The 17,359-nt window shown below is 42.6% G+C and overlaps 1 protein-coding gene across 2 annotated transcripts in view; it reads right to left on the reverse strand.

Annotated features, from left to right (window-relative positions):
• The window catches only part of rps6ka1 (ribosomal protein S6 kinase a, polypeptide 1), a 55,645-nt gene that overhangs the window by 25,028 nt on the left and 13,258 nt on the right, over nt 1-17,359 (reverse strand). For both annotated transcript variants that reach the window (XM_071910213.2, XM_071910216.2), the window contains exon 2: nt 15,715-15,759. In XM_071910213.2, the coding sequence (XP_071766314.1) occupies nt 15,715-15,759 (45 nt within the window). The remainder of the gene's footprint in view (nt 1-15,714; nt 15,760-17,359) is intronic.

Consider the following 17,359-nt stretch of genomic DNA (forward strand, 5'->3'; position numbering starts at 1 on the left):
CTGCTATAATAACGTTACATCCTCAACAGCAATTCACTTCCACACTCCAGATATATCTCTTCACACAACACAACCCACAGCCGTGGCAACTCTGAAAGGGAAAAATCCGGACTACATTTTGGCCGGTTGAAAGTTTATGATTGAACTTACATCAGATCTGCTGCCAGAGACTTGCCAGTGAACGAGGCAGCAGAGGATTTATGCCATTCTTCTCTGCCCACCGTTCTATGAATAAAATCTCAGTCTCTAGCTCTGACCAGCACTGGTATTCATCTTTCTAGCTGATATCCAGAGAACACAAGAAAAAACAGTGGCTAAATATATATGTTTATACAGGGAAAACAGGTTACCGTTACAGGCATTTCAGACTTGTGCAGTTCAATAATAAACTCTAAAAATACAACATTCTCTTAGTGACAACAGTAGAGGCAGATGCTTACCCTTCTGGCAAGCATAAAAAGTTAGAAAGCATTGAAAGTGTTTTAGTTTATATTATGTGGATATGCATGCTACATTAAGAGAAAACAAAATCCTCTCTCTGTACTCCTCCAACTTTATTCTGGCAAATGAAGCACTCAAGTCAACATATGGTTAAGGCAGAGGTATATTTGCATTTCATAATCCTGGCTTATTCATCCCCTCTTCTACAGTAAAGGTCGCTAGTTTTGAAAGGAGAGACACTTCAAGTCTTGGCTCTGCCTCTCCAACCTTGAATTGCCTCTACAAGCACACACACACACACACACACACAAACACAAACCCAACACTGTCCCTTCTGAATTGAGACAGAGAGACAGACAGAGAGAGAGACAGAGAGTGTTATCATTAGAGACTATTATTATTGATTACTATCAAAGCTTTGGCAATATATACACAGAATTGTACTTACATGCTAATAAAGCTCATTAAATTGAGGAGAAAGAAAGAAAGAAAGCGAGAGATAGCAAGAGAGAGAGAGCGAGAGAGAGAGAGCATGAGAGAGAGAGAGAGAGAGAGAAGTCAAATCACACCCTCATATGTTGAGATATGCAAAGTGGTTAAATCAGGATGTGGCTTACTGAGTATAGACCATGACTTTGCAAACATCAGCGATAACTATCACAGCAAAGCCTGAGAATAAACATAAACCCTGTAATGTCTTATTATAACTAAATCTTGACTGGCTCTGTGGTAACAGCTGCGAAAAACAACATTCTTCATCCTCTCAAGTGCATTCAAGATTAAATTCAGTTCTATTGCTGTAGCTATATCCTAACTAATTGGTTGTAAATAATTTAGATTCAAGCAGTTTGCAGTTTGTATCCTCTCCACTCCATAGTGGAAAGTGAAGAGCGATTATCAATAAACTGACAAATTGTTATCACTTGATTCAAAAAGGCGGCATTTGAATAACAGTCATCTTCCTCTTCATGGCTTGCTCTACATCAAAATATCTTGTACTGTCTATTCACTTGAAAGAGTTTAATTAGGACGAGAGCAGCTCTTGTCATCAATCAATCTCAATGCAGAGTTTGTCACAGCTCTCGCACCTCTGACAGGATAATTCCAGTTATTTTCAACCTGCGCCTTATTGTCCTAGTTTTTACCATCATGCCAATCAATTCTTATCAAATATTTGTCAATTACTTCTCTGTAGAGCCTCTCAGTATGCAGGGAGGGAGGCATGCTCTCAGATACAATCTAACAGGGCAATGGGAAACTCAAAAAGTCAAACCAAAAAGCACCTAAAACATGTTATTTTCTACACAATAACACCCACACTACAGTGAGACCTGCGTACATCTGATTTTCTGATTATCCATGGCCTAAAACTTGATGTTTCTTTCAGGTCATACTGGATGTCGTGAACATACAGGAAAAAAAGTTTATGTCAACATCCTAGTGGTAATTACAAGTAGGATATAAGCTGTAGCAACAAAATCCCGTTCTTTTGCTTCTTCTGATATGACGAGAACATGGCAGAAGACCGGCAGCCGGTACGGTACACAAGGAGGTTTGTGAGCAATGCCCAAAAACTATCAAATGGACTATTATCTGACATGCCAAGTAATAATTGTTAAATCACAGCTATTTAAAGACGTGTAACAGTGTGAGTGCTATTGTGCTCAAAGGGCGTGTTTTAATTGCTTTTTGGGTTTGACTGTTTGAGTTTCGTTTGGCCCTTTGGACTGTAGTGGAGTGTAGCTCCCCGCAATCTGAGAGATATGAAGGTCTACAGTCAAATAACTGACAAAATCTGGGTCAAAATCAATCAGCATTATGGCATTAAAACGTTTTTTAAATAACCTGAATTATCCTTCAATGTTATAAACCAGCTGTCAGTGTTCTGTGGGATTTGACAGCAGTCCTAAACTCCATACATTCTCGAATATAACATCACTGATATCTTTCATAGCCCTTTTACAATATTAGCAGCGTTAAAGTTCCTCACCTATTTGCATTTAATCATCAACACCACCATAACTAATGTACTTGCATTCATTCAAATGATGTCCTGGAGAGGTGAATGAGTAGAGACCCCTAATGCGAGAGTGTGTTAAGCCCATTCACAGACAAAAATACACAGGTGGTTGACAAGTGCGTAGCAAACTCTATGTGCCCGACCACACACACATACACAGAAACACAAAGGGCCATGCATACGTCAATTTCCACACAAAAAAAATCGCAATTTATAAAAAAGAAAATGTGTCCCGAGGACGTGCGTACTTCCAAGTTTGCTTTACAAGTTTCAGGATGGTTTCAACATTGGTGTGTGATCCTTTTTTCTACAAGCATCATTTTTATTCTAACAGTAGTAAGTAGGTTTTCATATTGTCACCTAAATCACACAGTATTGTGGAATAACAATAATCCAGTCAGGAACTCTCTTATACAGCACAGGTTCTGCTCCCCGTATCAATCCAAGCAGCATGTTAAAGATTCAGCAGGGAGCGCATTCAACCCCCCCCCCCCCCAGGGTATACAGATCAGAACCCAGCAGACACATATCACTGAGATATGGAATACACCGAATTTCAAGAGACAAGCCTACAGAAACATACCATCTCAAGTATACTGACTGATAAGGAGCCAGACAGGAGGAGGCTGGGGTGGTGGAGGGAGAAAGCAGCACAATCATTGCATCATTATCACTGTAATGTAGCACAGGCAGTAACATGGATCTTGTTGCAAAGCCACATAAGACTTCACAGTTCAGCGCATTATTTATTTTTAATATTGTGACCCATTTTTGTTTTCATTTCATGTGCTCAGTTCATTACTCACTCTCCTTGGAGAAAAAGACAATTAAATCATTAATCGCAATTATTTGTGAGACAATAATAGTCACAGCTCTAGTGATTGGTGTATGTTTGGATCAGCTGATGATCAGCTGATGTAGCATGCAGGACTTTCATGTTGTAGCTGAACTAACGCAATGCTTCATTGCACATATTGGATGATAAATTAGACCTACACATGTGTTGTCAATCAATAGGCTATTATGACTCAATATATAGCAGTGTGTAATGGCTGTGTGTAAAAATGGCTGCTTTGGCGCTGTCGGAGGATGTTGCCGATGCAAGATTAAGAACAAGTTTTAGAGTTCATGCTGATTTTCTGGCCCATGATAATGACTGGCATTTATGTGCAAACCAGGTGAAATAAGAGTGTAGTCACAGTCACAGTGGGCATTAGGCTCATTAGGCTGCACATGCACACAGGCTCACAATGATTGACATTTACAAAGCAGAAAAATGTGTGAGCACCATGTAAGCAGGGTTTATACATCTGAGGAAAAGACTGTGTATGCATGATTCCAATTTTGTGCATACACAGATTTTTGGTCTTGAGTCTACACTGAGTTTTATACATCTGGCCCAAAGTGTACACTAAAAGATATGCAGCAGATAAGTAAACACATAGTGGTGACTGGTGAGGTGATAATAATACAATACACTTGTGTGTACAATACTTAGATAATAATAGAGGCCTTCCAAGATCCGTCTTTCTTGACCCTATGCTCCATTAGTAGAGCTTTTCCCATGCTGAGCTATAATTTGGATGTTCAGAAGGTGCTAGAAGAAGAGAATTTAGTCTGTGAATCTAATTTTATGGAAGTGTAATCCTCTGGCATTTCATCAGAAGACCGCGGCATTTGTGTAACACTTTGTGAGCTGCTACGCTGTCCATTCTGGCTCCTGGCATGCCAATGTAAGTCGTTAGGTGTATCATCTATGAGCAGCTCTCTACTCAATACTGTGAGAGCTAGCAGCTAATCACACACCCAGGAAATGAAATGAGGTGCTCAGGTATGAAGGCTAATACTTTCTCGAGGGGAGAAAAAGAAAGAGAGAGAGAAAGAAATCTAAGCAAAAGAAGCCAGCCAATACTATTCCTTCTTAATTAGGTCTCGCACTCTGTAATGGACTTTAAGCAGAAGGCCAGGGGGCTACATGGAGCTGCAGGGTAAACACACACCTGAACAGATACACACACGCCGAGTCTGACACCAGCGAATAATCCTAACCAATAGTTATTTTAGAGGCGAGTCAATTGTATCAGGTAGGAATGGGGAGACTGTACACTATGGTACACAGTGGGAAAAGGAAGAGCAGTCCAACAGAAACAAACAAGCAGAATCAAACGTCTCGGTTCAGGAGCAGACAGGAAAACGCTGTACACACTGTTCTATATGTCTGTTCCTCTGCTATATCTGGGCCTGGGTCTGGCTGCCTCCCAGCAACACCCTGTCAGTGTCTGTGTGTGTGTGTGTGTGTGTGTGTGTGTGTGTCTGTATGAAGCTGCCTCCTTTGTGGCCTGTCACAAAAGTGTGATCCAAGACGATACTCTCAAACTACTGAATGATAACACTGACAGAGCTGTCAGCAGAACAGTGCTATAAAAACACACACCCTGGAGCTTACTATTCTTACTGTCTGTCAGGGTGTGTGTGTGTATGTGTGTGGGCATGTGTGTGTGTGCGTTAGTGCCACATCTGCGATGGGCAGAATCAAAGTCACCTCTGAGTCTGTGCCACATTGCTGCCATCAGCGATTCCCCTTATTAAAATGTAAAAGTTGACATTTTTGTTTCCCCCACCTCTTCACCCTGGTTCAATCAGCATCACCAATTCTTATGAACTCACACCCACACACACGCACAAATGTCCACACGAAAACACCAAGTTTTCTGCTCAATTGGCAGAAATGAACAAAAAACGACAGACAGCAGCACATCATATTGGATTTTCCACAACATCATCATCACCGATGTTCTAAAAATAAAGGAGGGACGAACCTAACAGACACAGAATATGTCAATTCATGCAGTTTTGTGAGTGTCAGTGAGTTCAGAACTGGAGCGCAAGGCATCACACATGCACATAATGTATGTAAAGGCACCCAGAGACATATTTGCACCCAGCCACACAGACACAGGCACACATACACACACACACACATATACATGTTCGCACCAGCTGACTCAGAGCTCTACATGAACATGTCTAAGTACATGTCAGGCTACATCCTTAAGCCAGAGATGATATAGTCAGTCACGGACATCTGCACTCCCTTTACCTCCAACCCCGCTCCCTGTCCCATCCTCTCCGACCCCCTTCCTCTGCCTTGCTCTCCCCTAAAGAGGCCCTCCCTCTAACCCTGCAGTGGAATGTGAAGTGTTTAGCTCTGCAGAGCTCCAAGGCGTGTCCAAACCTTGTTAATACAGGCCTCCGCTCACTGGGGAGCGCAGCCAAGCAGATGCCGGCATAACACATTACTCCACTGGCTGGATTTCACACTCTGTTGCAAGATGGGGATCAAGTCAACTATGAAATATTGACACTTTCCATCTCTAAGAATGTTTGTTAATGCTGTAGAATCTAGCCAAAAACAAGCTGAAATGGATGACTCAACAGCCTCTCTCTGTCCTGTTCTGTTCTGTCTCTCTCCACTCCTTCCATAAAGTTTTATTGTATTTGTTTTACCTTTATTGAGCCAAGGAAGGCTTGCTGAGCATACATGCACATTTCCTGCAAAGTTGTATTTCACATTCATACATCTAGCAGCTGTCTAGTATAAAGCAAGTCTTTTACTTTTCATCCCAAAGACGCTCAACTGGAGCAACTGGGGGTCGAGTGCCTTGCTCAAGGGCGTTTCAACCGAAGGTTTGGAGGGAGGAGAAAGCTAAGAAAAAAGGAAAGAACAGGACAGAAAAAAATAAAAAGCTGTCAATGCAGCATAGAGGAAAAAAAAAGGTATTGACATCTGCAGACAGCAAAATACTGTAGAACTGTATAAATTAATTCTGGGTCTATGTTTAAAATATTTGAAGGAAACTGATCCAGGAACGCTGGCCTGGTCATATGATCATAACAGTATTGCAAATAATTCTTGGCATTTGTTTTAACTTGCTAGGAGCACCAGATGGTTGGGAGTACCATATCGGTATATAGTGCCAGGTTAATTGTGAATCACAGAACACTGAAGTATGTGATTTATGTAGCAAACTCCACCCATCTGGTACTCCATGTAGGTTTACATAAATGTTGAGATTTCTTTGCAAACACAACAGTACTACACCCAGGTCTGAATATGAGCTGCAGTAGGACTTTAGGGCAAATCACACTCCAGTGCCAAGAATCGTCCCACATACAGGCCCAGATTCTTCGTAAAAATCCACCTACTATTAGTCAGCAAAAGCAGAGGGGGCAAAGAGGTGAACCGGTTTTAAGTGTTAGGATGCATTTCATCATGAGGTGAAATGCAAACAGCCCCTGTAGCGATGCTAGCCAAGATGAAGACAGCTGAAGCAGGGAGAGAAGAAGAAAGGAGCAACAGAGAAGGTAGAAAATTATTATTTCTTTCTTTTATTATTACTCTCTCGTCATTGTCTGCCCTTCAGCCCTTTGAAGAGAGGGTTGAGTGAATTTACCAGATTGAAAGGCCTCAAAGGAGCCATACTTACAGCATGCCCACTAAAGAGAGCAGATAGAAAAGGACACAACTGGAAAGAAGGGGAAGACAAACATCGTATGAGACTCCCCATTAACGCCAATATTAAAAATCATGTTTCTGTCACTTTTGCTGTAAACCGGCAATAAATATTTGTTGTATTGTATTGTATCACATATTTCGTTGTTATTTTTTAGATACCAATACATCGCCATTAAAATCCGCTTGTCTAAAACCACTAAAATGCCAACTGGCTAAGTATGGCTAACGACAGCAGTCACATATCATGATGTAGGTATATTTTCCCCACAGTTATATATTTGTAGTACAGAAAAAGTGCATAGTAACTCTTTGTCATTTTTTGACATCCGCTGTCAAAGGAGACAAAGACTCAGAATGTTGCTAGGTGTTATACTAGCTTGTTAGCTATCATTTTTTCTTTTTGACGTTTTGCTACATAACTCCTGGCTGTCAGAACTTTGTTACTCTGAATGAAGTCACTTTTTTATGGTTGTGCAGTTGTCTAACAACAGAAACAGCAAGGAGTGTCAATGACAACATTCATGTATTATGTTAAACATTCCACTGAAACTCAAGATAGGTGAAGACAGAAAGTTGGCTTGTTACAGTCACAAGGAAACGGCATTTTGATGCTGTCTTGCTTCCGTAATTCAATGCATTTCTGGTTGAAACACGATGTTGGGGCGGGACATAATGCAGGGAGGAACTGTTCAAATGTGGGCAGGTTGGACTGTAACACACACAGAAAGTGACTCAGTGCTTTGCATATAATCTTGACCACAAATCCCAGATTCTTCCAAATTAAAACATTCCAACCTCCAGGACGCAACAATGTTGTCATTTTACTGTGACTTTACTTTAATGGTGAGAACCCCTTCTCTTCCCCTTGCTTCCGGGTTTCTATCTATAGGCATACACCAAGTCACGTTCCGAGACTGCCCAGACTAATTCTCTCTCACAGTATCTGTGGAAGTCAGAGGAACCCCCCCCCCCCCCCCCCCCGACCCGCAATCCCCTTTGAAGAATGGGTAAGGGTAATGGTTGATGACAGCATGGTTGCTGAGCCTGAACTCATGTCATAGCACAGCAGAACCTTCCTCTCCCTTGTCCCGTTCTCTTCTCCTCGTCCGTTTTCATCTCCATTTATTTTTCCTTCCTTCTCCTCTCTTCCCCAGCTTTTCTGTACTCCAGTTATTGTCCCCTCCCTCAATCTTCTTCTGTCTTAGTGCCATCGACAGTAACTTAGCAACCAGATACCATTCATGAAGAGGCACCGAGAGTTGTGATTCTTTCACTCTCACATAAACACACGCATCGGCGCGCGCACACACACACACACACACACACACACACATGTAGAACTGGATGTTCTGGCAGCGGCTGCCATAGTGATGGTGTGCAGGGTTAATTCCTGACCGATGTGACTTGCAGAGGCTCATCCCCATCCATGCTCATCTACTATGACAATATATTACATCCTGTACTAGAGTCACTGACTGCAGGCATGTTTATGATGCTAATGTGCCACAATGACCATGACTTGAATACTGGAACACACACACACACACACACACACACACACACACACACACACACGCACACTCCTCTCCGGACGAGACACTGAGCAGGGAACATGCCTGACTGCAAAGATGCTGCATAAAACAGATGGCACACCAACATGTTGAGGCCATGTTGGTAGTCAGGGTTTAAGATTATATATAGAGAGAGATAATACAAGAGTTGGAGAGGAGGGCTTAGTGTGTGTATGTTGGTGGTCTAGTAGCTTTGTGGAATGTATGTGTGCATGTGTGTGTGTTTGTGTGCGTTTCAATACCTGTGTGTATGTGGTGTAGGGGGTGGGCAATGGCACATAGATCAAGCATTAGCTCAGGGTTGTGTAAGAAGGAGAGAGCAGTTACCATGCCTACAACATGCATGTGCACACAGAGAGGCTTATGGTTACACAAACACTGTGGCTGTGCAGCTTTGACTTTCCCATTTCCTGACTTCCCAGCCCCTGCAGCGCTCTACGGTAGCCCAGAGGTCAAAAAGCTCATCATGTAATCTGCAATCCCTGCCTACACACACTCTCTCCACTGGTAAATATTTAATCAGTCTTGGAAACACTCAACACCAAGGTTCCACTGTGCTTTCCTTCTGATCAGCGCACACATGAACATTAGGGCAAAAACACACCTTCACAAGCACACACTTGTATACACATGGTGGTTAGCAACCGCAGGATAATCCAGATATAGATTAGCCATTGGTACAAAGGATCAAAACCCACAGTGACTATGTTTACACACAGTCAAATAATAGTATTAATTTGACTTTTTCCAGACTTATTCTCAATGACAGGACCTCATACAAACACCTAATCGTTTTAGAATAAACTGACCAAAGCCAATCCGGGTGACAATGCAATCCTCTTGGAAATGCTGGATTATCCCATTGACAATCCGCTCATCAAATCCAACTGCAGTCATGTAAACCTTCAATTGGCCTTCATCTCAGAATTGGTCATGGCATGCATGCTCTTGCGTATTATTCATTCACACACTACAGGTACATTGATGTCTGTAATAGACTGATGAATTATGGAGAAGCTGTGATTCCAGTTGACAGCGCCTTCTTGTTATGAGTTGGATTAGCGTTGGTCCTGATGAGACAGTCTCATCCATGAATAAATTAACACAACCAGAAAACTCAGATGCTACGGAGCCACATATTAATCTTATGAAGATTTGGTGTGTATTGAGGTTTCTCATCCATAAGGGTTATTGGCCATAATTAGGCCTAGTAGTCTTGGGCCTTTATAGTTTTGGCAATGGCATCCGTGTGCAAAACGACCAATAGTCATTAGTCTCCCAGTGTGCAGGTGGTGGTCATGTATCAAGTAGGCTAATAGTGGCTGGACAATTATTGCTAAAAAGAAAAAGAGGCATCACTGCACAAGTCAGAAATTAGATCATTCCGATCAGCAGCTATAAACTATAAACTGCTATAAACAGCTGATCACATGCTCTCTCATGCATGCCACCGATTACCTTTTAGTCGGTTTAGACAGATAATCCCTTTCAAGCCCTTTCAATGTAAACATAGTCAGTGTTCTCTGATGCATTACTACCACACACACCAACATATACACAGGGGCATGTGTGCGTGTGAGAGAGTGTGTCACAAACATCATTTTCAACAGACTCAGTGTGTGTGAGTCGGAAGTGCTGAATTATTCTGCCACTCCTTCCTTTTTTGCCTCTTACATGCTGAGTCTTTCTTTAGTCATGAAGCCCCCTACTGTCTCCATACTTGACTGACGGGAGAGAGAACTATGCATCAGCAGCCCTCTATTTCCTCTCCTCTCTCTGTTCTCTCACCCAGTCTCTCTTTTCCTTGCTGTTCCTCTTTCCTCCCATGCTGACTGCTCCCTCGCTCCCCTCTCTTCCCCCTCTGCCCTCTCGTCAGTCGGTCAGTCAAGCACAAATACCACCTGCTCAGCACCTCTCCCCAGTAAAAAGCCATTATCTACATTAAGGCCTTGAAAAAAATGTCAGTGACACCAATGGAAAAGGCATTACCTCCCCTCTCTCTGCCCTCAGGCTTGGTAGGTGGGAGTTCATAAAGGAGTGGGAAACACACAGACAAAATTGCCTTCTACGCATGTGTTTTTCACCAAATGCTGTGTTTTTCTTAATAAAATTCAGTGCTCATTCTACCATGAATACATATAAAACCGTACCGGACCATCAGCTTCAGCTTAGTACAATATGTGTGAGGCTGTGCACGTAAAAACTGGTGTGCACATACAAATGTGGGCGAACACGTCAGTGAGCAAGGTTCTGTACATGGGTTATGGACACTTTTGGGACCTCCAATTTCAATTCTGGTTCTGACACAGGAGCATCAGAAAAATAAATGTGAAAAGTGCTGTAAAAAAGGAGCAAAACTAACATATTGACAAAACCTGTTAACAAGTTTTGCTTGTAGAATGTGTGCTCATCATGCCCAGCATCATCTCTCTACTACATTATTCATGCTTCAAACAAATATGACCCGCATCTGAACCCAGGCTGTAACTTTATAAAATATGAATGAAACAGTTTAAGTGAAGAATAATCACCACAGTATAGTCAATCCATAGTGACGGGTCTAAGGTTGGGGGAAGTCATTTTTATTTATTGTTTTCATAATGTGGGCGTTGTGAAGCCCTTTGAGCCTGTAACTGTAACTAAGGGCTATACACCAATAAACTTGACTTGACAAAGCTAAACCTCAGCGACCCTAATGCAAACTTAAGTGATTTCAGATCCTCCATCTTTCTCCTAGTTGTGTGTATTATATTACATTTAAAAAAATAACTTTCTTCAAGGCTGTCCTCTCATATACCAATCGGATCAGGGGGAAAGTAGCAGTCAAAAAATGTAACGTGAAAAAAATATAGAAAGAAAACTTGCTAGTGATATTCACATTCTGACTCTGTTTAAGTGTCTGGCAAGATAAATCAAGCACACTTTATGGCATTCAAATATTAAAAATCTGTCCCCCCCTATCAAAAAACACATTTTTTGCTCAGATCTGACATAATTTTCTCCCCAGCTCATTAAGCTTTAACACTGAGCGGTCACCAAACCTCACCAAATTCCTAAGAGTTGCAGTTCAAATACCAAGGCAACCAGTGCCATGAACACCGGCAATATGTCACCCAGACACCGTGACATTCCACATTGCTTCTTCCAAGGAAGTTAATTCTCATACGTGACTTGGCGTGTGTGTAGTTGTCCATCAGACTGCGACAGCTCTGTTCCAATACACCATTTTCTCTCTCATCATGCTCCATTACCATTATTTAGGCCATAATGAATTAGAGCACCAAAGACGATTTTAGCGGCTGCTTTGTGAGACCCCCCCCCTCCTTTATGTCAACTACAAAAGCTGCCTGTGTGCTCAGAATGTGTCCTCCATTTACAGAAGTATAGAAAATCGTGAATTATCCAATTATAACCCTGCTTCCCTCTGCCAGGCTGGCTGTCAGTTCCTTTGATACGAAACCATGACAACTGATACATTTTCTCAACAGTTAGAGAATAATATTACAATTTCTTCAGGTCAGGTGTTACGCCCCTGATGGTCACTAGCCATTTGTCCTGCATTGGTGTTTCTTGTACTCCTCCTTTTTCTCCCGTTTTTGGTCAGTTAGGGAGCTAGTATTGCTACTGTCATTTCTTTTGGTTAGGCTGACTAGTGTGTTTTCATTTCAAGGTAGACATGGTTTGTTTGTTATTTTGACATTGGCTCAACCCTGCAGCCTACTTAACAATTTAAGCTTCCCGTTTTGTAGTGAAACCGTTCTTTCGTTTGCACACCTGGTTCTTCATTTCTTCCAACCAGCCATGTGCTACTCCCCTCCTCTCCTGGGCCAACCCAGGGTCGTAATGTAATTGGGGGCTCGTCCAGGATCTAAAATTATTTCCCATGGCATTATAACTGGTTGTTAGATTTGATGAGCTGGTGTTTGGTGTATATCTGTGCTGAATTGCATGGTAGTGAGTGCTGTTCTTTCTGGCAGATGCGAGTATGGTAACCAGTGCTTTTGATTTAGGTTTCTGAACAGTCCTACTGCTGAACAATTAGATAGTTGTCTAAAAGAGGAGCTATTATCCATAGCAGCGCATTGTCATCTTTCGGACCAGAGGCAAATTGTTAAGCGTTAATTCAATGTTGCATTAAAAACTGTAAAATCTCTAATCTGTAGCATGAAGCACAAGGCCAAAAAGGTTTGTCCTAACTGCTTTTATGGGAGGTCACAGTTAAGTGAGGTCTGGCTGGCTAGATTAGTCCAGTTCAGATCAATATGTGGCTTTCTCATGAAGCCATAACTTAACACATATAACACGATTGGGTAAAGTGATATAACAAATGCTTCCTTCCTTACTAGATCTCTCTGTAAGGTCGGCCTAGTTTGCTAGGCTAATTCATTTCCACTTTGAACTGTCATGTGGTAGACAGCCGAATTCTCACCAAGATATCACACATGGGACGCGTCTTTCAAATCACCTTATTGTGAGGCTCAACTCTCTTGAAACTGAGGTTGTCATATGCATCGTTTCAGCTTTGTGAACAAATCCGTCATATTTTCCCCTCAGGTATCCTCTAGGGCAAATGGGTTTGATATGATTTGCGGATAGAAATTGGCCCATTTCTACACTTGTGTGGGAGCACACCACTGCAAGGCTGGCTCACTGCCAGATAGTAAATTGCTGGGTAATATCATCCCTGTTGGACGAGACTGCTCAGTTGAGTTTCTTCTCAGGTGACTGTGCTATGTCGCCTGCTCATCCCAACAACAGACTTCACAAGAGGCTATTTGTTGGTAATAGCTACTATCACACCAGAATCCAAGTTTTAATCTGTTTTAAACTGCAGGGAGGTGATGAGAGTTGGGGAGATGCCGAGAGAGAAATCAACGTTACTGCCTTTTCACTTCTTATATCGCTACTGCTCTACTGAACTCCATTCCATTCCTATCCTGTTTCGTTCTATATTTATATTCTGTCCGCAGTTCTTCAAATACTACACGACTCGAAGCATGCACTCAGCCTATATTATGAAATCCCCAAGGAGGCAAGAGAAGAGAGCAAGGTGACTGGGTTCAGTTCAGACCCCGTGAACAGTAGCCTGGTGCCTGGTTCCCTGCCTGGATGCCTTACCTCCCTCAGCAGGGAGGGACGGACAATAGGAGCTCTATTAGCCAAGTAATATGTTCGTTCGTATGTGCCAGCTTCACACCATATGAATAGGTGTGATAGAAAGCCAGAGAGACAGAGAGACAGAGACATACAGAGCGAGAGAGCGAGAGAGACAGAGAGAGAGAGAGAGAGAGATAGAGAGAGATAGAGAGAGAGAGAGTCTGAGAGATAGAGAGAGAGAGAGACAGATATATGTCACAGGATGTTAGATGGCTCATTAAGGCTGTCACTGTTTTTAAGTCTATTTTAAGGTTTAATTCTAGTTCTACCAGCTAGGCTGAAAAAGGTCAGGTACTAGGAACTGGTATGTCATCCTGTATTCCTGGATGCAGAGCGATTACCATCTCGCTCTCTCTCTCTCTCTCCCTCCGTCTCCTTCCTTACATTCCCCCCCCCCCCCCCCCCCTCTTGCCCTCCATCCCTCCCACTAGCTCTGTGGGAGCCAGGTAACTCCCATGGCTAGAGTAGATAATAGAAGCCATTATCAGATTCCCAGCATTTAAACAGCAGCGCGGCATCGATCACTGTAGAGCCTGGCTAGACCTGCCTTGACTGCATGGTGCCAGAGAGGTCTGCGGACGAGGTCTATCCCCGTCCCCGATGATAATCAAGATCTGATCCCTCAGTGTGAAGTGCATTATTGATGAAGCTATTTAAAGACTACTGACTTATTCCCACCTTACGCAATTCAAAATGCATCATCCTATTCCATCTCTCGCTGTCTATCCATCTTGTTTGAGAAATTGGGGATGTGTGTTGCCACCCGCTCAGAAACCCAAGCAGGAAATCCACCAGCCAGTTGGAGCTCATCTTAATTAACAAGATTACAGAAGTTATCAGATTACTGAAATCCTCCCCAATCAATTAACGCAATGCACGCCGCATGTTATGGCAACACTGCCTGTTTACTTATACCATTCAAATTCAAATTCAAAACAGTATATTTTTCTTGGGAAAAAAAAACGTGTTTTGCTCAACAGAAAGCTTTGAAGTCTGCATCTCATTTTTTTTTTTCAGCAAACGTTAATGGCTGAATTGGAGGCTTTGAACAGAGGCTGTGGCTGTTTCTCTCTGCTAATGTGTTGCTGTTCAGACGGGCTGCTTTGACTAAAAAACCTCTTTCACATGCAGCGCTCTCAGCTCCGCCTCGGTCAGAGCGCATTGTTCGGAGCTGAAAGACAAGAAGCTCGGCCCGACATGCTCTTCAGCTCCTCTCCCCCTTGAGAGCGAGGAATGAAAAAAAAAAAAGAGGAGAAGCAAGGAGGAACATTTCCTTGTCCTCTGCTATGCGGCTGGAGAGTAATAGTCTACCGGAGGAAACAGGATCACGTTTCAGGGTTGGACAATAAAGCATGGAGGGTGAGCCAAGAGCCAGGAAAGGGCTGACTCAATGATTCTCTGTGTGTCTGTGTGTGTGTGTGTGTGTTTGCATGTGTGTTTGTATGTGCATGAATGCGTGTATCCGTCCACATGTGTGCGGGAAGTGTTAACATGTTAAGAGCACAGAGGAGGAAATGCACCATTATGGGCCTATTATATTGACTCAGACACATCACTATACACAGTTGAACCCTGTCTATCTGCCTGACACACTCACTCAGGCAGTAACAACAACACATTAATGCCCTCTGAGGGTTGTCAATACAACTGATAAACTAATAAGTTAACACACACACACACGTCCGTGAGCACAGACACGTGAGAGCATGACGGCCTTCTCTCCCTCCTTTTCACAGACGGAGACGGCTTGAAAGAAAGATTCATTGAAGAGACTTTTTCCTTTTGTCGAAGTTTGCCTCCTCTCGCTCGTCCTTCATACAAAACACACAGCGGCCAAGAATTCTATGCAGGATTTGTCTCCTCAGAATCTCATCTATTGGGTGTTGAGCTGCATTAACACTGACTCACATTTGTGTGTGTGTGTGTGTGTGTGTGAGTGTGTGTGTGCATTTGCGAGTGTGTGTGTGTGTGTGTGTGCGAGTGTGCATGTGCCCAGAGAGGCCTCATACCTTGACATCAGGCGTGACTCCATCCTCAGTAGTGCTCTGCCCGTTCTGTGAAGAAAGCAGATGTAAGAAAGGGTCAGTGTGTGTGACAGTGTGTATGCTTGTGTGTGTGAAGGAGAAAGAGAGAGAGAGAAAGAGAGAAAGAGAGAAGAGTGTATTTGCAGGACTGTGTGGGTGGCAACATTGCATTGTATCCAGCACTTTGCTCCACTGCTGGCAAACCCAATAATCTAAGGCTGACACACAAATGCACATCTCTCATCTGTCCACCAGTAGGTGAGTGCTGCTGAAAAGGGTAATCATGGTTATTTGTAAAACAATGGCTTGCCGAGGGCTTCAGGGAGAATCAACATGTTGTTCGTACAGTAGAAGTGGGTGTTTTACTCCGAGCGTTAGATTTCGGTAAGATTAGTAGATTAGACATGCATCTCATTCTCCTGCACACAAAGCTAAAGAACAACAAAGAGAATGAATAGCAGAGGATAAAGGAGATTTTGTGAGATACCTGTGGTGTCATTTTAATAGCAGGGGCTGTTATAACGTCAAGTCACATTAAGATCAGCAGTCATTGTAAGATCCAAGGAGGCCAGACAGACAGACACTGAGGCAATATTACCCTGTCAGTAAGATGGGTTGTCTGGCTGACTCATGACATGTATACAGTATATTTAGAGTCATAATCTGTAACTGCAGTATGGCGCCCCCTGTGGAAACACTGGCATGCATGTACTGCCTTTGTTTACATAGTGATTTATTGGATTGAAGACATTTTCCCCCACTCTGAATAGTTTTTGCACACACAATGTATGGGACGGGCAAATATGAATGTCATGCATTTTAAAGCTATAAAACATTTAACAATTGTAAATAATTCCAAACATTTGTAAGACAGTATTATGAGCAACAGTATGGTGGGTTAAAAATGTGAAAATCAAGAAAATATGTGAATATATTTGACTATATTTAGATCAATACAGGATTGCATCTTTACATCACTAGGAGAGACAGCCTGGGTCCCTTTTTCTTGCTTAGTCAACATGTTATTTGTATGGTTAAACCTGATCCTACAGGATGGAGTGCAATATATACAGCACAGCAAGGGACTGTTTAGAGTATAAAAAGCCTTCACTAACCTTGAATTCACAGAGCTGACATGATTCAGCTATTTGACTGGTGTAAAACTGATACTGAACCACTCCAGACAAGCTCCCCAGTCATGTTAAAACAGCTAATGTACTGTATAATGGAATACAAAAATAAACACGACAGTCACACACACACACACCGCACAAAGAGAGGGCGACATTTGCACCTAAGACAGCAAGACTAAATGACAACTCCCCCTTCATCCGCTTTGTGCTTTGTTTTTCCATCACAGAGGGGCGACCCTGAAGTCGTACAGTACACTTCCTCTATGCGCTCTCTTCCTTTATACTGCACAAAATAAGACAGACAGCAAGGCAGCAGAGACACAATGACAAGCAGTGGCCTTAAACAATCGCACTAGAAAGAGAAGGGATATGGAGTGCGAGACGTACAGAGAGAGCGACTTTACCAAGCTCTTCTATGTTCAAGGGAAATAAAGACCTTGTGTTGAACAGAGGACTGAGAACTTAATTCACTCTAGCTGTAATAGCTCACAATACAC

The sequence above is a fragment of the Centroberyx gerrardi genome, chromosome 17 (assembly GCF_048128805.1).
Source record: "Centroberyx gerrardi isolate f3 chromosome 17, fCenGer3.hap1.cur.20231027, whole genome shotgun sequence".
NCBI classification, from domain to species: domain Eukaryota; kingdom Metazoa; phylum Chordata; class Actinopteri; order Beryciformes; family Berycidae; genus Centroberyx; species Centroberyx gerrardi.